The sequence below is a fragment of the Capsella rubella genome, unplaced genomic scaffold, assembly GCF_000375325.1.
Source record: "Capsella rubella cultivar Monte Gargano unplaced genomic scaffold, Caprub1_0 scaffold_3, whole genome shotgun sequence".
NCBI classification, from domain to species: Eukaryota; Viridiplantae; Streptophyta; class Magnoliopsida; order Brassicales; family Brassicaceae; genus Capsella; species Capsella rubella.
Window position 1 is genome coordinate 4,925,839 of NW_006238921.1, and position 19,382 is coordinate 4,945,220.

The 19,382-nt window shown below is 35.0% G+C and overlaps 5 protein-coding genes across 7 annotated transcripts; 2 read left to right on the top strand and 3 right to left on the bottom strand.

Moving 5' to 3' along the window:
- Positions 1-4,166: 4,166 nt before the first annotated feature.
- On the bottom strand, positions 4,167-5,127 carry LOC17890910 (CASP-like protein 2A2). Its single transcript, XM_006299331.2, has 2 exons — positions 4,853-5,127; positions 4,167-4,753 (listed from the first exon to the last, which is right to left on the bottom strand). The coding sequence occupies exons 1-2, from the start codon at positions 5,038-5,040 to the stop codon at positions 4,405-4,407; spliced, it is 537 nt and encodes a 178-aa protein (XP_006299393.1). The 5' UTR covers positions 5,041-5,127; the 3' UTR covers positions 4,167-4,404.
- A 3,777-nt stretch (positions 5,128-8,904) lies between these two features.
- LOC17893274 lies at positions 8,905-9,453 on the top strand. Its single transcript, XM_023785312.1, has one exon. It carries the CDS (start codon positions 9,020-9,022, stop codon positions 9,248-9,250), a length of 231 nt encoding a protein of 76 aa, XP_023641080.1. The 5' UTR covers positions 8,905-9,019; the 3' UTR covers positions 9,251-9,453.
- An 87-nt stretch (positions 9,454-9,540) lies between these two features.
- LOC17891884 (ubiquitin carboxyl-terminal hydrolase 25) lies at positions 9,541-13,544 on the bottom strand. Its single transcript, XM_006297094.2, has 8 exons — positions 12,840-13,544; positions 12,088-12,550; positions 11,914-11,989; positions 11,737-11,829; positions 11,334-11,420; positions 10,411-11,255; positions 10,193-10,318; positions 9,541-10,010 (listed from the first exon to the last, which is right to left on the bottom strand). Exons 1-8 carry the CDS (start codon positions 13,018-13,020, stop codon positions 9,899-9,901), a joined length of 1,983 nt encoding a protein of 660 aa, XP_006297156.1. The 5' UTR covers positions 13,021-13,544; the 3' UTR covers positions 9,541-9,898.
- Positions 13,545-13,675: 131 nt separating this feature from the next.
- Positions 13,676-16,132, bottom strand: LOC17893071 (probable sugar phosphate/phosphate translocator At3g14410). Of its 2 annotated transcripts, XM_006298010.2 has the most exons (7): positions 15,892-16,132; positions 15,185-15,292; positions 15,045-15,079; positions 14,802-14,914; positions 14,430-14,691; positions 14,072-14,340; positions 13,676-13,978 (listed from the first exon to the last, which is right to left on the bottom strand). In XM_006298010.2, exons 1-7 carry the CDS (start codon positions 15,991-15,993, stop codon positions 13,848-13,850), a joined length of 1,020 nt encoding a protein of 339 aa, XP_006298072.1. In that variant the 5' UTR covers positions 15,994-16,132; the 3' UTR covers positions 13,676-13,847. The 2 variants fall into 2 exon arrangements, with proteins under 2 accessions (XP_006298072.1, XP_023641079.1); XM_023785311.1 differs by lacking the exon at positions 15,892-16,132 and having other exon boundaries at positions 15,025-15,079; positions 15,185-15,200.
- A 430-nt stretch (positions 16,133-16,562) lies between these two features.
- On the top strand, positions 16,563-19,151 carry LOC17893193 ((S)-2-hydroxy-acid oxidase GLO2). Of its 2 annotated transcripts, XM_006297898.2 has the most exons (12): positions 16,563-16,671; positions 16,770-16,920; positions 17,017-17,141; positions 17,266-17,312; positions 17,416-17,493; positions 17,590-17,714; positions 17,826-17,892; positions 18,028-18,090; positions 18,191-18,260; positions 18,354-18,454; positions 18,546-18,650; positions 18,739-19,151. In XM_006297898.2, exons 2-12 carry the CDS (start codon positions 16,784-16,786, stop codon positions 18,922-18,924), a joined length of 1,104 nt encoding a protein of 367 aa, XP_006297960.1. In that variant the 5' UTR covers positions 16,563-16,671; positions 16,770-16,783; the 3' UTR covers positions 18,925-19,151. The 2 variants fall into 2 exon arrangements, with proteins under 2 accessions (XP_006297960.1, XP_023642349.1); XM_023786581.1 differs by lacking the exon at positions 16,563-16,671 and having other exon boundaries at positions 16,809-16,924.
- Positions 19,152-19,382: the final 231 nt, after the last annotated feature.

The window sequence follows — 19,382 nt, forward strand, 5'->3', positions numbered from 1 at the left end:
TTTTGGTGTACCCCTTTTTTAAAATAGACCAATTTTCTATCCATTTTAAAAATATCCCTTTTCAAATATGAAAAATTGTAAACTTTTATATAGTTTATAAGGTACATCTAAATCACCATTACTATTGGGAGACTCAATACAAATATTTATAAAGTTTTAAAAAGGTTCTAAACGGCATTTATAAGACTTTTATAAGTTTTTTTATAAGGTTTACAAAGTTTTTATATGTTTTAAAATAATTTTTAAAAGGTTTTTAAAAGGTATATACAATATATGGTATTTAAAATTTACACACATAGAAAAATAATTTGTGTCTAAATATATAAGCTTACACATTTTTTCTTATAAATATCAAATTTTTTACTTTTTAATTTATAAAAAATACCTTTTTCCATACCACTTTTTAAAAATACCCTTATTTCAAAATTTATTAAAAAAACCACAATAAATGTTGAAATTTATCCAAATATGTGTGTAAACTTATAAATATACACACAAATCACTTTTATATATGTTTAAATTTTTATATATCTTTCATAAATAGCATAAAATAACTTATAAATACCTTTTAAAAACCTTTACCTTATAAACCCTTTTAAAAACCACTTAAAAACCTTTTAAAACTTGTAAAAATGATTTAAAATCTTTTAAAACATTATAAAATATTTGTATCAAACTTCCAAGTAGTAGTTCTTATATATAAGTACCTTATAAACCATATAAAACTTTATAATTTTTCATATTTAAACATGGATATTTTTGAAAATGAATAGATAGAGGAGGTATTTTTGAAAAAGGGTACACAAAAAGGGGTATTTCTCAAAAATTCTCTTTAATTTTTTATAATTATTTTTTAATGTTGTTAAAAATTCTATTTTTATCTTAATATTAACAAAATTAGATATAAAATGTTGCGACATCTTATGTTTTTACTTGACACTTATCATGATCACGTGAGTTAGTAAATTTAAAAACCAAGTTTCGACATATAATCTTGTTTAATTGTTAAACTTAAACCATAATTTTAATTTATAAAGATAAACCATAATTTTTATTTATCATTTATATACCCAAACCAACAAATAACCTGATTTAATTGTAAAATTAAAGTTGAAACCTTAATCCTCTTATGTAAACAAAAACCGCCGTATATTCTTGTTAATTATAAATTTTAAATCCCTATCTTATTAATAAACCAAATTGACATAACTGAAATTAGGTTATTTGTTTAATTTATTAATAATTTTTAATATATAATTCTTTATAATATTTATTTTATATATTTTCTTTTTCGATATGGTTAATAATATTTCTATTTTATCCAAATATTAACAAAATTAGTTACGACACGTGTCAATATCTTATATTTTATAATTGACACGTGTCACGATCTTGTTAATGGCTAACTTTGAAAACCAAGGTTTATATAATAAGATATATCATCCCTTTTAAACTAGTCATTTTTATTATTTAGGTTAATAATTCTTCAATAATTAATTTCTCATTTATTTCATTCTTAAATTATTACTTATACAATTATTATTTATAGTATATGATAATATTATTTTTTTATTTAACTTTAAATCTATTATATTTTCGATCAATTATTCTTTTCTGTTAAAAGTTGATCAATTATTCTTTTCATTATTTATTTGTTTATAAATAAGTTGATCAATTATTGAAGTTATCAAAATTATTAGCTCGTGGTTTGCTCGTTGATCAGGTTGATACATCATACACAGGGAGTTATTATCTACAATATATAGAGGCTTATAAGAAAACTAATAACAGGTTACATTTGACGATTAGTAGTAGAGATGGCATAACTGGCCCGTATAGAGAAGATGATAATACGAAGAAGCTTAATGATTGATTTAGGTTTATGGTTTTGTAATATGCTTGTATATATACTCAATTAGGAACGAATTTTAATGTTAGGTGTAGGTGTACCAAAAAAGAGTGAGAACAAATTTAGTATATTATAATATTCTCTTTCCTTTTAATCGTTGAATTTCTAATTTACATATATACCAGATCAGATGACCGACCTGTATATTACATACCTACATGATATGCAAGTTGCAAAACAAGATCGTGAAAACCATGAAAAAATTGTTAAACCCAAGATCTGAGGAAAAAGGAACAACAAGAGGATCTTCCCCTAAGTATATGTGTTAACTAGTAACTGAACACAATAATGACAATATATATCTCATTAAGCGATTTGCATTTCAAGTAATGAGATTTTTCCTTAATTTAACCACGTGGTTTTTGGCATTTCGATCCAATTCATACATATACATTACTCTGGTCGTCGATGAACGTGATCATAACATTATTAATACGTCTTTATATTGCAAGTAGCCTTACTTTACAAATCCACTACTGTGTCTTCACAGTATATATACACATGTATTAGTTATTTCACTATATCACGAATGAACTAAAACTCTCTCATTAAAGGTTTCTTGTTTTTATTTGCTTCAATTTCAAATTCCATGAATAATATTCACTTGCAAAAGAAAAGAAAAATAATTATCAAGAATTTGGAGAAGAAAAAATAAATAATTGATGGGAGCTAGCAAAGAATCCAACCTGTATTAATAATTATTAAGAGAAACCATTATTTGAAGACAAAGAATGCTCTAACCTTTCATGTGATGTAATACTTCCATTTTTGCCACAACTACTTCGAACAGAAAGAGAAAACAAATACTGTATCTCACCTATGTGTGATGTCTCTAAAATCAAATCTTTATAAATATACTCACATTGGTCCATTTTTTAAATATATAAGTGGAATTATATTTTCAAAAATAGATAACGTTTATACAATTAGTGCATCGTGAGTTTCAAAAATAGTAATCTAAAAACAAATATTTTTGAACTTAGGTTCTAGACTCAAACCAGGTTTGTACTCTGTCATCAGGTCTATTGTCGAGATAGAATTGGATCTGAAAACCGATCTCTCATTTGTTTGTCTTTTTAATCTATTAATCGAGTTGCCATGTTCAGAATCTCGCCATTCCTTCTCCTGTTTCGCTCTTGCCTTATTATGTAGACTAAATTCACACATTGGTTAGCTTTAGTCTTGAGCTGCCTAATATGAAAATGTATACATACAATATAAATCATCATTCCAACACTTAACATTTTAAACTTTTACTGTGATAGTATATGATCAACTTCTCTATAAGCTAAAAGGACTTAGATTAGATGTTGACCTAATTTGTCAATATTTTAACGACTTTTCTTTTAACAATTCTTCTTTCCAAGAATGTACTATAAAAGGCATCGGAGTCATATTAGCGCACAGGAAATATGCATTGGAGTGTAAACCATAGCAAAGTCCTTTTTGAGGTGCAATGCATCTTAGTTTGAATTTTCTTTTAATCAGATGCTATGATTAGTTACGTTAATATATTATTACGGTTAGTGTGTCCTAATCAAGCTCCCTAGTTAATCCAAAGCACTCTAATCCAACAGGGTTGACATGGTCATATCACATGGTACCAAAACGTTCATTGAGATCAAAACATAACAGAAGCTCCTAATCATCACCTTGGAGCCCACAACCAATTAAATTTAATAAAACAACATATCATATGGGTTTGCAAATACATTGAACTATGCCCACTTATAAAGTTGTAATTATTTTAATCACATTAATAGATAGATATCTAACTAGTATAGCTTTTAAAATATAGTATAACTCTACACTTACGAATTATTAACATAACCAACGGCCAAGGCCAACGCACCTAGGGACACAAACACATCCTTTCAAACTACACAATTACTCTCAAGAAGTCAAACAGCGCCGTTAAACTTAGTAAATCTCGGCCCAGTCTCATATTAAACAATCTCAGTCTACATATATTTGAATGGGCTTTGTGATTCCACTTAGTTTATTATTCACATTTTGTGGTTCAATCGCTTGCAGTTGTCAAAAACCAATTGCTCGTCGGGGACGAAATCCTTTCAAGCTTATTATAAAGTTTGTCGGAATGGTTGAAGAAAGTTTCTGTGATTTGTATTAATTATTAGATTGACACGTGCTTTCCTTTTTTAGTAGCAAATAATATAACCATGAAGATGACAATATATAGTTCAACCGACTTATAGATTATATTAGAAGTTAGAACTTAAAAAGGTAAATCAATCAATTTTCAAGTTCGAATCTCGTAGTTAAAAAGTAACGAATTTCACATCATATAAGTTTTGTGACAGCACATGTGTATTTTTTGTTATCTTTTTAATTAAGAGACAAATGTAATAAGCGAAAAACCTTAATTTTGAGTTACTCTTTTACTTAAAGTCTTCAACAAAACATGACATATATATATTTTTCTTCTTGTTACTTTTTTTTTTTTTTGTAATTCTTCCTGGTCTTCGATTTCTTACTTATGGTGCTTCAAATCTGCTGAAGAGTCGATAGGAAGAGACGAGCGAGAGCAACATGTAGAGAAGGGAGACAACGAACGTGAACACAACCGAGATCAATGCCTTGTGACAGAAGATTCCGTATGAGTCACAAGCAGAGCTCCAAGTGATGGGTATGTTTCCATAGTATGCTAAGTAAACCGTCTCAGCAGATACAGACCCAGCCGCTAGAACCAGGTACGTGACCACCTGGTCAAGCAAGAACAATGTCCACACTTGGAGCTTGCTTATTGGACACGGAAGGGCTAATATTGCGAGAGCAGAGAGAAGAGAATATGCTGCACAAACGCCATTAGCAATCACCAAATACCTACAAAGCAGAGAGGAACAAAATCAAACGTTCATTGATTGATTGACTCTTTTAGTGAAGCAAGAAGAGAGAAAGAGGGAGAGATAGAAGAAGGTGAACATGAAAGCTCCAAGATTTGAGTAAGAGATAGAGCCAAAGTCGTTGGAGATAGAGTTCTTGATCATGATGACGAGACCCACAATACTTAGAGCCATTGATACAACTCGCAGGGACGCCTCTGCTGTTTTCTCAGTGCGATTAAGCTCTAAAGCTGAGCCGTCAATGGCTGTTTGATCAGTCTTGTCCATAATATGTTTTGGTGTTTAAGGAAAGAGAGTTTTTTTTGTCTTTTATAATGTACGTTAAGGGTTACAAGTCACTATAGACAAGATAGTTACTCAAGCATTCAATATAGTCATGTGATTATATGACGTTACTAACCTTAATTTTAGGTGAATCTCTTGTTTTGTTTGCTCTAATAAATCAATTTTCCCCAAATTTGGTATTACGTACCAGAAATGAAGAGAGTTTGATACTTTAGATTAGGCCTTAGTAATTAATGATATATAGGTTGCTTATTTATTAATATGTCTCCGTTTCATTTATGACTTTCGGGTTTATGGGGCTATGTTACGTACGTTTCTCTCAATCCTTGTTTAGAAATTTCGTTCACACGAATGGTCCAGTGTATTTTTGTTGCACATGTTGGAAGGACTCTCTGGCGCATCAAGAGACTTCCGTCCATGTTCATGTACATCTTTACCTAAGGTATATCAAGATTATTATGTACGCTTAATTATATTAGTCGGGTTTATAATATTAAATGGATTCCGATCCACCCATGGCTTGGGGAGACCATAAGAATTTTGACCACCCTCAAGACAGATCGAATAGAATCATGAGAAATAGTTGTAATGTGAATAGTATTGAATTCGTAGCACTAGTTTATCGCATCAAAATGATTATTAGTATCGAACGTTGCATAATCCACGTACGCGTCGCATCTTTAAGCATATCATACGAGAATCAAACATATAATATATCCAACTGTGATTAAATTCATGGGTTAAGAGGCAATAAAACTAAGTAATATTAGATCTCAACTTGTGTTAACGGTACACATGTTTTGTTTTCTCCTTTTGTTAACATAATAAGAAGTGACGTACTAATTTTACAAAAATATGGTGAATTAGGTAAGTAGCCTTATTATTTCGACCATAAACTAAGTAATCATGAATATGGTAGAAAACTGCACGTAAGAGAGGGAAGGTGTTTTCATGCAAATTGATCATTTTTTAGAAAAATTATGCACTCCAACGAAATTGTTGATTATAGAAATAATGTTACTCTTGGTAAAAAAAGCGTTTGCTAAAATAGAATTGACAACTAGATGGCTCAAAGGCATGTTTGCTATTAAGCGAACTCACTTCTTGCCCAAGTGATTTACTTCTAAGTTCCAACACTTGCTTGATATAGTTACCCAAACGTATATTCCCTTATATAGTTTGTTCCATTTCTGGATGATAAGGGGAATAATAAAGAAAGAAAGAAAGGGACAGTATATAATACTTTGACAAAGTGATGTTAGATTCTAAGAATTCTTACGATAAGCTCAAAAGTGTGAAAGAAAAAACCGGAGAGGTTTTTCTGTTTTCTTTTGCTAACTAAGAAAGTTTCTCGGATTTTCAAGAAGTTAATTGTAATTTAAAGAACATGTGAAGCATGAAAGACTAATTAACGAGGTGAATGGTGTAACTGTTGAAACATATAGATATGTACTATATATATATATATCTGGTTTAGATTGGTTTTTGGTTGTTTCATGGCTAAGTGTTATATGTACTATATATATATATATATATATATCTGGAATCTAACATGGAAGAATAGAGAACGAAGGAGAGCCAAGGTCAACTTGCCAGACACAAATCAACAGATTGTGAATGAGACCAAATCAATGGTCATAAACCGGTTGTGTTTAAAACCGGCAAGTCATCCTTGGCTCAATTCCATTCTTTATTCCTTCATGCGAGACCCTCTGATACAACCAAAGACGACTAGCTCCCATATATCATCTTCTTAATTGTTTCATATTTGTTATCTCTTTCTTGACTCTTGTGTTGTGGTAAAGCCTAGTCGAGATGTGTCTGTATTTATAGGCATACGAAGGATATGTAATATTGTTTTGTTTGTAGATTCCATTTCCATATGCATGGCTGAGAATTTTGACCAAAACCCTAATTCAAGAATAAAAATCTAAAAGATGGGATCAAAGAATATAATCTAATCGATAGGCTGACCACATTTTCCGATTTAATTCGAATAGTTTATATTCGTTCCACTACTTTATGGCGCAAAAATTTGTAATTAAGTAAGACAAATAAATATATATTTAGATGGCCGTAGAAACCAGTAGAGGAATTTAAACTTATTTTTTCGTTCGTGGATAAGTGGAATATATACATTAGAGAATGGTCTTTACGGTGGGAAATGAGAACAGCATTATAATATCAGATTCTATACACATATGTGCATGTTTGTATAAATTAAAATAAACAAGTTTAAGCATTCTTCAACAAGATTTACAAAGTTCTAGACTCTTTTAGCGTCGGCAAAGGCCAATGGTAAAAGCTTACGTCAACAAAAGTCTCTAAAAATCCATTAGAGGTTTCAGGTTCATCAGGAAGATTCCAAAACAAACCTTTTTCTATGTACAATAGAGACGGTGGCGGGAAGCTTGAAGTAGCAAAATGGTCCCATGCGACGCCGTATTGGCGCGGCCACCTCTCTGCGCCATAGAATAGAGAGGTGGTCCTTTTAGCTTAATTTTCTTCTGTGGTTTCTATAAAACCGTATCAGTTTTAAATGCTATACATGGTACGACGACGTCTAACAACTATGTTACCTGAATTGTCCCATCGGCGCATAAATATGTGGTTGAAATTTTTCTTCTAGCTAGCTAGTTTGTACTTGGAAAGTGTAGAGTAACACATCCATTGTAGTAGCATATGTAATTAATATATGATTCAATAAAATAACTTCAACACTGAAATGACTCTTATATGTTAACAAATTTTACGTTGTAAATAAGATAAAATATCAAATGTTGGATGACCATAACACTTACAAAATAAGAACATAACAGTTAAGAAAAAAATTATTCGAAAAAAAGAAGAAAGCAAAGTTTTAAACTTGTGCAAAGAAAACCTAAATACCCAACCTATACAAATTGGCTTTTGAATGTAGTAAGAGGCGGTAGTGTAATATTGTCTATGTCATATTCACGAATTAATGCTAAAAGTTTGGCAAATCTTTGGTTGGCCAACTCATTTTGCTATGATATGTTACCACCATTATTTATGTTGCTGTCAAAAAAAAATATTTTCCAAAGTTTTAAAATATAATATATAGCTATAGTAACGGGTACCTACGTATCATATCACACAGCCATATATTAAGAGGATTATTAGAACTAAGGAATCTGATATGATTATCTTAAATTAAGTAACTTAAAAAAAAAAAATTAAATCATTGAGCTACCTTCTCTGAAAACAAGTAAATAGTGCAAATTTTTTTTTTTAAAAAAAATTAAAGTTCTATGAATTTACACTCTTTACTTGTTTTAAAAGAGATATTTGAAGTCTAAAAAGGTGATGGTTGTCGCTAATTTATTTCGGCTAGAATTATAAAGGAAGAATCCCCACACCGTCGTCCCTTTTGAAAGCAACATCGTACCTATCAATTGATTTTGCATCCGTACCACTGTGTTTATAGATTGTTGTTTAAGTGGTGTTTATATATATTTTCCAAATTAGGTTGTGTTATTCAAATGAGTTCATCATCATATAGGTTTCAAAGCCAAGGACGGTTCTAATTTGTTACACTGATACTCACTTGACTTAGAAGATTACCAGATTATTAAGCTCGTTGACAAAAAAAAAGAAAAAAGGAAAACAAAGTATGTTGTATGTGAATTATGGTGGTTGATTAATTATTACGTATCTAAAGATAATACCATATCATATGAAAATTAGGTTTGATTTTTGTCGGGAGTGTAAAAGTACTCTTCCACATATTATATCATTGTCCATTCGTAGATACAAGTACTTCGATACTCTCTCCTATAAATTCACTTCAACTCCCACCAAAACCCTTCACAACTATCGTGTCAAACAATATCTCTCGTTTTCCATCTTTTTGTTTTTCCTTCCTTCCCATGCGCAACGAAGAAGCTTTCATCCTCCAAGATTCTCTTTTCGATTCGGAAGCTCTCAATCTCAATCACCAATGGAAGCAGTTAAGACCTCCAGGTTCATCACTGAGGTGGCTCCGGCTAAGTTTATATCTGCGACGAGAGAACCATTCAAGAACATGCTGACAACAATCTCCGAGGAAGACTTCGACTTTGAAGAATTAGTAAGGGCCACTGCAGAGAGACTCTCTTCTTCTTGTCCAGGCTCCTCCTCCTGGTCTCTTGCTCGTCACTACGCCAAGATCAACAGACTCTCTTCTTCTTAATACCATTCTATTGCCATCCCATAATGCATCTTTTTCTTTTTCAATAAAGCCGAAGAAGTCTTACGTTTCTTGGCCCAATCAACTTTGAAGAGAATTTTTCATCTACTTCTCGTTGCTGAGTTGTTATCTTGCTTCACTTGTGTTTAGCTTTCTCTAATCATTTATGGTTGATCCTTTTATGTACTACCGACCCAACCATGAACCATCATCCATTAATTTTACTGGAACGAAGCAACGTCGATGTTAATGTTTAAAGAGCACAGCACGCATAGAAACAAAACAAAACAAAATCCAAGAACACTCTTATATAATTTCCACAAGACTAATAACAAATTTGTGTCAAGTTTCATCGATAAGAGGAAAAAAAGAAGGCTTTATATTATACAGAATGAGTTATATATATTATCTTTCTTTTTTTTTTCCTTTTCCGGTAATTTACTTTTACTCTCTTCCAAAAATGTAAAAATAATAAAGACCCTCACAGGAAAAAAATCTCGATCCACTCTCTCTGTATCACACCAACCAGATGGGTTAAGCAACGATGGAAAATGAGGACTGGGGAGAGCGATTGTGTTGTAGGCAACCAAGTAGATAGAGGCTTTTAAGTATCCAGAGATTGAGTCATTTTGGTTTAAACAAAGCAATCGTTCACGAGTACTTCTTCTTGCTGATTTCCCAGATACGGTTTACAAGATCTGCTTTTAATTCCTCTGGAATCTGCGATTTTAAACTTGTTTTTACATCTTCAATCAACCTCCTCCTGCACAACACAAGGTTCAATCATCCACAAAATTGATTAATACTAGAGGCTTGTGATGACGCACGAAGCTAAAAGAGGTCCATATCCAATATATTCAAATTTCTAGCTACTATACTCAAGCAGGAAGGCAGTGAAAATATGAGAAGATAGTAGAGCAAAGCAAAAAGGCTGGTTTCACTTACTTCAAGTCGTTACCATCCTCTCCTTCTTCTTGCTCTGTACGCAATCTCTTCTTGGCACGCATGGATATGTGTACTTTTTCATACCATCCGCATGACCGTAGATGTGACAGCGCATCTTTCTTTAGGCTGAGGAAATATGCAAACATAACCAATTATAGGTTAGCTATCACATCAAATATAATCTTAAGTATTACGTTAAGGCACAAAACTGAAATTACCTCTCTTTAATTGCTTCAAGTTCATTCCGAGATGATTCATCTTTTCTGAGCAAAATGCAAGGGTCTTTCTTTGTTGAAGAGCCCATGGCTTTGGATTGAGTGGTAGTAACACCGTTCTTCTCAGTTTCCTGCTGATCAGTTCCATTATGTGAGCCATTACTCTTGCATGGATTTAAGTTATCCTTGTTGTGATCACCCCCATTGCTGAAGCCATTACTACGCTCATGTGGTTGCAATGTCACTTTATGATTACTACTACCTGGTGCAGTGCCGTTTTCTTTAACTCCATTGCCACCATTTTCAGTACCAAATTTTCTCTCCGTGCCAGAGAAAACTCTAGTTGATGAAACTGATACACTATTCTCTTTGTTCGCCTTTGGAGCTATGTTCTCATCTTGGTGGAAAGAAAGTCTACCATTGACAGAAGGAGAGACCCTTTTCGCACCAAGGTTGATACTGACCTTCGCATGTGGCATTAGAGGCGCCTTTTCAACTTTGGAAGAAAGTAGGTTATCCTCTTGGAGGGCCTGCTGGTTTCGTGCTTTGGGTCCAATAAATTTATGGGGCTTTGTAGGAACCAGGTTATCCTTCTGGAAGGACTGGTCGGCTTGAAGTTTCATGTTCACACCATTAAGGGGTCCAATAAACTTCTGAGGCTTCGATGTCTCGCAGCCATTAACCTCATGAGATGTAGTCCCATTTGTTGTTACCAGAATTTGTGCAGATACTGGCCTCTGGTTTGAACGGCTGAAAAACAGGATATAAGCTTTCTCTGACAAAACCTCCTGCAAGGTGGAGCGTGAGACAAGTGAATCATTGCAGCAATACCATTGACCCAAGGAATCCTACACAAAGCAGTTAAGAAATCAGCAAGCAGTACAAGTGTTTGCGTTACATGAAAATTAAAAAGGCAAGAAACGAACCTTAACGTATGCATAATAATGCCCAGATTCAGGAGAAAGTCCTGCATGCACAATTATTCCAAATAGCTTGTATTCCGTTTGAGGGTCCTGCAATTTTTGGCATAGTAAATCAATTAACAGAAATATGAATTAGAAAGTACAATTGCGCCTGACAAGAATATTTGTCCTATCATATTATTGGACAGGGATTTAAAGGATAAAACTTAGCCAACGTAAAAACTATGAACGTTGCAACTTCATTCATATTGTGTATGCAAATGAGGTTGAGAATCCAGCTAAACACTACACCAAACTATATGTCTCGCACTATAAACCTGAACTTTCTGATATGCATCTAACTAGACACCGCTAACAGAAAGTGGCTATGACTTATGGCTTATTTGAAAGTGTCAGAATCTTGTACCTTGCTTGCTTTACTCATGAAGTTCGAGAGAACCAGAATCTCACCAAATGAAATTGCTTTATCAATCTTCCCACCATAAATACCCTCAAACCTCTGAAAACCAATTTTTAAAAAAAATTAAGAATATTCTATCTGAAATAACTGTCACCTTTTGTAAACAGAACATGATATACTTACTTTCAATTGGATAACAAGGATATTAGGCGCTTGGAGTACTGACATCTGCTTCCTTGCCGTCACCAATTTCTTACAGCTAAACAAATGGAAAATTTCTGTTATAAGAAAAGAATAAAACGAACCTCACACTGAAAGATAAGGAAAGAAAGACAACTAAAAGTTCAATTTACTTACGTCTCGCATTTATACTTGTTGTTGCCGTCTAAAATCTCAGATTGAAAGAACTTTTGCAATGATTCTTTGACTGAGTTACTGTGCAAAATTTCGAGACTGATATCCATAATTTCATCCGCTTTATTCGACTCCGCACCACATGACAAACACTTCACCTGGCTCTGCAAAGTACCACCAAAAATCTCTTTCACTGCAGAATTGCCATTAAAGGGCTCATTCCCCTTCACTCGCAACTTCTTCAGGCGGACAGACGTATTGTGGCATGCATCAATGACATACCGCAAGAACTCATGAGCGTCCTCTTGACGCCCAAACTTAAAATGCTCAGCAAAAATTTTGAGGCAACTTGAAATCTTGTTAGGCGCATCGGTTGTAAGATCCACACTAAGAGACCTTGCTATTCTTTTCTCAACTATGCAAAAAGGGCAATCCCGTTTCCGTTCCCCATCCACATATGAGTCACCTAGTCCCGAAGGAACACATCACCAACGAAAAGCGTCAGAACAACAAATGAATATTAGGAAAGAAAAAGAAGCTCGTAAGAAATAGAAGTATCTCTGATGATTCCATTAGCAACTACAATACCAAAACCTGTACGAAGCTTATAATCAACTTCTTAATGATAAAGTCTCGATCGCCTATTAGCCTATAAACTTAAAGCGTGAAATCAATACGGAACAAGAGAGAAGTAATCTAATATGGAAGCAACATAAGAACAAAAATCTCAAAACGAGAGAGAAGGAGAGGCGTACAGTGAGAGGAGTGTTTGTGAGTAAGACAATAATTAGCGAGAGGAGGAGTGTAAGTGAGGCACTGAAGGACACTATTGAGGTAGCAGGTGTTGCCGAGATTGCGTAACCCTAAGGGAGGACCATTCCTACGCTTCTGACTCAGTAGACTCGGCATCCAGCTCATCTGCAGCTTAAATCCCATTCAAAATCGGTTGCTCCCCGCCGGAGAAAACCACAGAAGCAACCGCTCATCACTGACTCGCCGCCACGGCGAAGCCAACAGCTGCGATCGCATCTCTCGCCACCACCAACAACAACAACGAGGCGTTTGTTTCTTCTCTTCTCTTCTAATTCACGCGATTAGGCTTCCCCTCGCGTCAATTTCTAGTAGAAATTTTACGAGGAAGATTTAACGATTTCGAGCTTTGGCTCAAGGAAGAAGAAGATCGAATTCGATGAAGGTAACCGCCGAGGGAAGAGACCCGCCCAGCAACAAACCCCACAAATCCTTCGCGAGGTTATTTACCCTCTCCCTTTTTTATTTTTTTATTCTTAAATATAAATTTCCAGGTAGGTAACCAAAAAAAGGAAATACTCGTTACTGGGCTTCTTAGGCCCATTATTAAACCAGTAGGATATCACAACACACTTATCTCCATTTAGGAATACTTTAATTTAAGCTGATGATATTAATAAATGTCAAATGAATAACTCATGATATATTACCAAAATAAAAGTATATACTCTTCTTGGAAAAGAAAAAAGAAAGCAAAAATTTTCTCTTTCTTATTTTGTTTTCTGCTATATGTGAATGAAAGATAATATTCATATTATTAACCTACCAATTGTGAAAAACATTTACGAGAATCAAACCATTAGATTAAATCTTTTTTTTTTTCCTTTCTTTCTGGTACAGATAGTGTTGTGTAAGTTATATAATTCGGACGGTACATATGAGAAAACAAACAATCAAAGATTACCTCAAGACTGATGGTGAGAAACTATATTTTTCAAGAATCTAGGCCATCATCATCTCTCTGTATTAGTATTAGCTTGTGTCACCAACGGTATTGATTCACCATCAGCTGGAGTTTCTGAGGTAACTTTGGATGCTTCCTTCTTCAGCTTATGGTTGTTATAAGCTGCTACACCGGCAATGGCTGCGTATGAACATCGAACACAACATAAGAGGAAGCTTGAGGATAATGCTCATGATTCTAAACAATCTAATATGTTAAGGAGCTTTGTCTTACCTATGGCGTAACCGAAAAGATTAATGACTGTGAGTTTTGTGTCCGCAAAGAGAAGAGCTGAGACCAAGACAACTACCCAATCCTTGACAACGCCAGCAACTCGGATAGTGAGAGCGCTTGTGTGAGAAATCACCAGGAAAACTGACAAGTTGAGGGCAAATGTACAGAGGGAATTAAGGGTCAACACTACAAAATGGAAGTTCCATGTGCCATTGCCTTCCATCTTCGATTTCTCTAGAAAGATCCACGGTACAAACAAGCAAATAGCACTGCAAAAAGAGGCACATAAAAATAAAGTCAACTTTACGCTTACACAATGAGAGAATTTTGAGATGGCTTCTTCTTCGACTTCACTTACCTGCAGGGACTCACGTAGTACATAAGAGAGATTGGGTTTAATTTGATGCCCTTCCTCTTGACAAGAAGTTCCATGAATATCAGCCTCAAGGCTTCCCCAACAACACCACCCATTTGGTAAACCACTCCGATCCAGTTGATATTTAATTCTCCATAAGAAGCCACTAAAACACCGAAACTAATGATAGACATTATCAAAAGCATCCTGCAGCTCATCATTTCAAGTCCAGCAGCTACTCCAAGAATAAACACAGCAACAGGCACTGCAAGTATGGTTCAAGAACGTATTGGTATCAACCGTTCCTCTCATTCAGATATGAGAAGAAGTAGACATAAGACTTGTGAGGAAATGAGAGCAGGAACAGTTTCTTACTTATGGCCTTCAACATCTGCGCAAATGCAACTGATATGTATAGGTAGGCAGTGTTTCCCAACCAGAGGGTCATTGCAAACATTGCACCTATTGGAATAACTGATGTAACATATCTGAGTACATAAAGTAAGTTATTTATTACTTAACCAATAACCATAGATCAGTACTACATTAATAATAAAAGTTATGGGCATTTCAACTACTCCAAAATCAAATTGCTTACGAAGTCTCTTTCTTCCTTACATTTCTAGTGTCATTCCATCCTCAACCTCCACGATCTTCATGGAGAAATAGATAGAGAAAAAGAGAGACAAAAAATTAGAATCTTTGCATTCTCTACTTATGAACACCGAATACAGAAAGATCATTAAATGCAACATTACCTTAAGAACTTTAGTAAGAATAAAGCACAAGACAGAGGAAAAGATCATGTGGAGCAACGTCAATCCAAGCGGATAAGGGAAATTGATTTCCTTAGATGACAAAACCCACTGCAGAAGAGCAAATCAGAGACAAGAACATTAAGTCAAGGAAGCAAATTTCCATTAACAACCATGTCTTGAGAACAAAAGAAGGAAATCGTTAATTGCTATAAATTGGACAACGGTGAACTCTGATGCATAAGCACTAACACAAAGAGGGCGGCATTAGACACACTCAGCTGCTCAGCAACAATTTCTCAAAGACTTAAAATCGAGCTTATGAGATTATCAATTCTCAGGAATTACACAAGTTTCTTAAAGGACAGTCAGAATATCATACAGAACGTACGAGCACAAGAACCTAATCTGAAATATTTGATTCACCGGGTTAAGAAGAAAGCAAACGCAATGCGATCAGACCTGACTGATGTTGATTTCTACACTATCCATGGAATTTAAAAATCAGCTAGTCAACTTCCCGGGAAACTAACACAGTCAGAAGAAAATTCACATTCCACCAAACCTCCCACACAATCAATGAATCAAAGCTCAATCCTTTACGAAAACTAGCGATCGGGTTTCTTAAAATCGAAATAACTCAAAAACAATACGATGCGAGAATTGAACACAGATCCAAGGAGAAACAGATTGTGAGATTTAAGATAAACCTTATTAAAGAAGATTTGACCACTAGAAAGGGCGATGTAAAGTAAAATGTAAGCATACGTCACGAATTCATCTCTCATACAGCCTTTGCTCCGATCCGCCATTGAAACCGATGATTGTGATCTCCGATTAAACAAAACGTTTTCGCCTCTGTTTCTTATTTTCCCACTATTCCGACTGATTTGTTTTTTTCTTTCTTCTTCTCCTTCACTGAGTGTGTGTATCTATCTATTTCACTTTTCCAAGTTCTCTCAACTCTCAAACAAACAAACCAGCTAAATAAAAGAGACGACTATGACGTGTCGCATATTATGATGGGCTTTTCCATCACCACATTTAAAGCTCAATAGTTTTGGGCTTTTATTCTACAAATTAGGCCCATCAATGCTGCTCCTTACTTCGCACTATTTAGTATTTTGTTCTTGTCCTGTGGTGGTGTTTGCAGTTTCATCACAATTGGTATACACTATGTGAAATTATAATTATTTTTCCTCGAGAACGTGAACGATAATATGGAAGAAAATCTAAGGAACACACAAGTTGCTTGTGTGGATTAGACACACCCCATCTCATCTTTGTCCGTATCTCCACGACGATTCTTCACCTCCAGCTTCTCATCCATATTATAATCCCAACTTTCCAATAATTATTCCACTGTTACAAATTTAATCCATCCAAAAACAAATATTTTTTTAACATATAACCAAATATAAAAGTTGGTTTATATATGATATAAGCTCTCAGTCACACCCTTCATCTCTCTCCAGAGCTATCTCATCAAGGTGTGTTAGATTCTGTGAACTGAGACTGTGTGTCTGAATTCTGGAGAGTATAATCACGACTGATAACTAACTCAGGGATTTTTGCTTTTGTTTCACAGACCAACACCGAAAGATGGAGATCACAAACGTTACCGAGTATGACGCAATCGCAAAGCAGAAGTTGCCTAAGATGGTATACGACTACTATGCGTCTGGTGCAGAAGACCAATGGACTCTTCAAGAAAACAGAAACGCTTTTTCAAGGATCCTGTGAGTTATTATTTTGTTATGATAAGATACACTTTGTTATTGGTTCTTACATGAGATGTGATTTGATATGTACATACCTTGGGATGTATTTAATAGCTTCCGGCCTCGGATTTTGATTGATGTGAACAAGATTGATATGGCAACAACCGTCTTGGGGTTCAAAATCTCGATGCCGATCATGGTTGCTCCTACTGCCATGCAAAAGATGGCTCACCCTGATGGTAAAATGACGTTTGCTTTTCCTTGAAACATTATATAGAAACTGAGTCAGTTCTAGATAGTGAAACTTGTTTTAGTACCACTAGAGACAAAGATTAAGACTTCCACTAATCGGAACTAATGCAGGGGAATATGCTACGGCTAGAGCTGCCTCTGCTGCTGGAACCATCATGGTATGTTATTATATATGGACGATTCATCCAAAGAGCTTCTTAAACCAACAACCGTGCATAACCATTTTTCTGGTTTGTATTATTTTATTCCATGGTGCTTCAGACACTATCTTCATGGGCTACTTCGAGTGTTGAAGAAGTTGCTTCTACAGGGCCAGGGATCCGATTCTTCCAGCTCTATGTAAGTTACCTCGAGAGCTTGTTGTATATCCCAAAAATCTGGTCACACTCACACTTGACTTGATGATTGTTCACACTTGATGATTGTTCTGAGTAGGTATACAAGAACAGGAAGGTGGTTGAGCAGCTCGTGAGAAGAGCTGAGAAAGCTGGTTTCAAAGCCATTGCTCTCACTGTAGACACCCCAAGGCTAGGTCGCAGAGAGTCAGATATCAAGAACAGGTAAATCCGCAACAACTGAAATGTGATAACAGTTGATTAGACTCGACTCCAACATGCAAACATATAGCTAAGAAATTACAGAGATTAACGATATGTGTTCTTCTACAACAGATTCACTTTGCCTTCAAACCTGACATTGAAGAACTTTGAAGGTCTGGACCTTGGAAAGATGGACGAGGCAAGCATCGATCAGATTGTATCCAATACTTTAGTCTGAATAGTGGCAATGATCCACTCAAAAAAAAAAAAAAAATTAAAGCATACGGTTTTGTTTCCTGATTTGTTCCTAAACTTGTAATATTTTCACCTGCAGGCCAATGACTCTGGCTTGGCTTCATATGTTGCTGGTCAAATTGACCGTACCTTGAGCTGGAAGGTAAGAGAACATAAAAAAAATGTTTAGATAGTACAGCAAAACCGATTAATTTGAACATAAACTTGATTCAGATTGCTCTAACTTTCACCTACACAAACAGGATGTCCAATGGCTCCAAACAATCACCAACTTGCCAATTCTTGTCAAGGGTGTTCTTACAGGAGAAGATGGTGAGTTACCATTTTTATTAACAAATGTTTTCAACAGTTGAGTTTCATAGAAATATCTGACAAGGTCAACAATTATTTATTTGCCTCGTGCAGCAAGGATAGCGATTCAAGCTGGAGCCGCAGGGATCATTGTGTCAAACCATGGAGCTCGCCAGCTTGACTATGTCCCAGCCACAATCTCAGCCCTTGAAGAGGTAGATCATCCCCAACTACAAGCATCAATCAATATGTGTTCTCGTGTAAGTGCTTTGTCCAACCATTTGAGTTCTGTTCTAATGTGTTCAGGTTGTCAAAGCGACGCAAGGACGAGTCCCTGTCTTCTTGGATGGTGGTGTTCGACGTGGCACAGATGTCTTCAAGGCACTTGCACTTGGAGCCTCAGGGATATTTGTAAGCATCATATTTCTATTCACCAGAAAGAAAACTTGAAACCATTTACAGTAACAACACAGTATTTCTAATACTCTCAATCTCACAGATTGGAAGACCAGTGGTATTCGCACTAGCTGCTGAAGGAGAAGCTGGAGTCAGAAAGGTGCTTCAAATGTTACGTGATGAGTTCGAGCTAACCATGGCACTAAGTGGGTGCCGGTCACTGAGTGAAATCACCCGCAACCACATTGTCACTGAATGGGATACTCCACGGCATTTGCCAAAGTTATAGAGAAAAAAAAAAAACAAAAAAAAAACAACAACAACACAGAGCATGTAATGCCTAAACCTATTCATATTTTGATTGATCGATCACATGGCTTTTACTCTGTTTTTTTTCTTTCTTTCATAATATATCTCAAGACTTGTTTTTCCCTGTATTGAAACACAAACAATGGCTATTCTCTGTAATGCTATTTGGCGACTTCTACCTTCTGTTCATTCTTCTTGTTTGTACAATATATTTCTAGGCTACTCATGTGTTCTATAATCTGATTGACACTAGCACAGTCCTATTTTACATTATTGCACATAAATCTGTGACACAAACTAACAGCAGCCAGAACCTTACGTAAGGTTGCAATCTAACAATACGATGCGGTAACACAGATCAAGAAAAAGATAAGTTTAAACCATTCAAACTAAACCTCATTGAAGAAGATTTGCCTTAGCTCCTCTCTGTTATTTTCC

Bases quoted from the DNA above. Each gene is read 5' to 3' on its own strand.
- LOC17890910 (XM_006299331.2), bottom strand. From the start codon at position 5,040: ATGGACAAGACTGATCAAACAGCCATTGACGGCTCAGCTTTAGAGCTT. The intron at 4,754-4,852 runs GTTCACCTTCTT...TCTGCTTTGTAG, and splicing joins TCAAATCTTGGAGCTTTCAT to GTATTTGGTGATTGCTAATG.
- LOC17893274 (XM_023785312.1), top strand. From the start codon at position 9,020: ATGGAAGCAGTTAAGACCTCCAGGTTCATCACTGAGGTGGCTCCGGCT.
- LOC17891884 (XM_006297094.2), bottom strand. From the start codon at position 13,020: ATGGGATTTAAGCTGCAGATGAGCTGGATGCCGAGTCTACTGAGTCAG. The intron at 12,551-12,839 runs GTACGCCTCTCC...CTTCGGGACTAG, and splicing joins TCACAAACACTCCTCTCACT to GTGACTCATATGTGGATGGG. The intron at 11,990-12,087 runs GTAAGTAAATTG...CCATTTGTTTAG, and splicing joins AACAAGTATAAATGCGAGAC to CTGTAAGAAATTGGTGACGG.
- LOC17893071 (XM_006298010.2), bottom strand. From the start codon at position 15,993: ATGGCGGATCGGAGCAAAGGCTGTATGAGAGATGAATTCGTGACGTAT. The intron at 14,915-15,044 runs GTAAGGAAGAAA...TTATGTACTCAG, and splicing joins GATGGAATGACACTAGAAAT to ATATGTTACATCAGTTATTC. The intron at 13,979-14,071 runs GTAAGACAAAGC...GTTCATACGCAG, and splicing joins TCTTTTCGGTTACGCCATAG to CCATTGCCGGTGTAGCAGCT.
- LOC17893193 (XM_006297898.2), top strand. From the start codon at position 16,784: ATGGAGATCACAAACGTTACCGAGTATGACGCAATCGCAAAGCAGAAG. The intron at 17,494-17,589 runs GTAAGTTACCTC...TGTTCTGAGTAG, and splicing joins TCCGATTCTTCCAGCTCTAT to GTATACAAGAACAGGAAGGT. The intron at 17,715-17,825 runs GTAAATCCGCAA...CTTCTACAACAG, and splicing joins GAGTCAGATATCAAGAACAG to ATTCACTTTGCCTTCAAACC.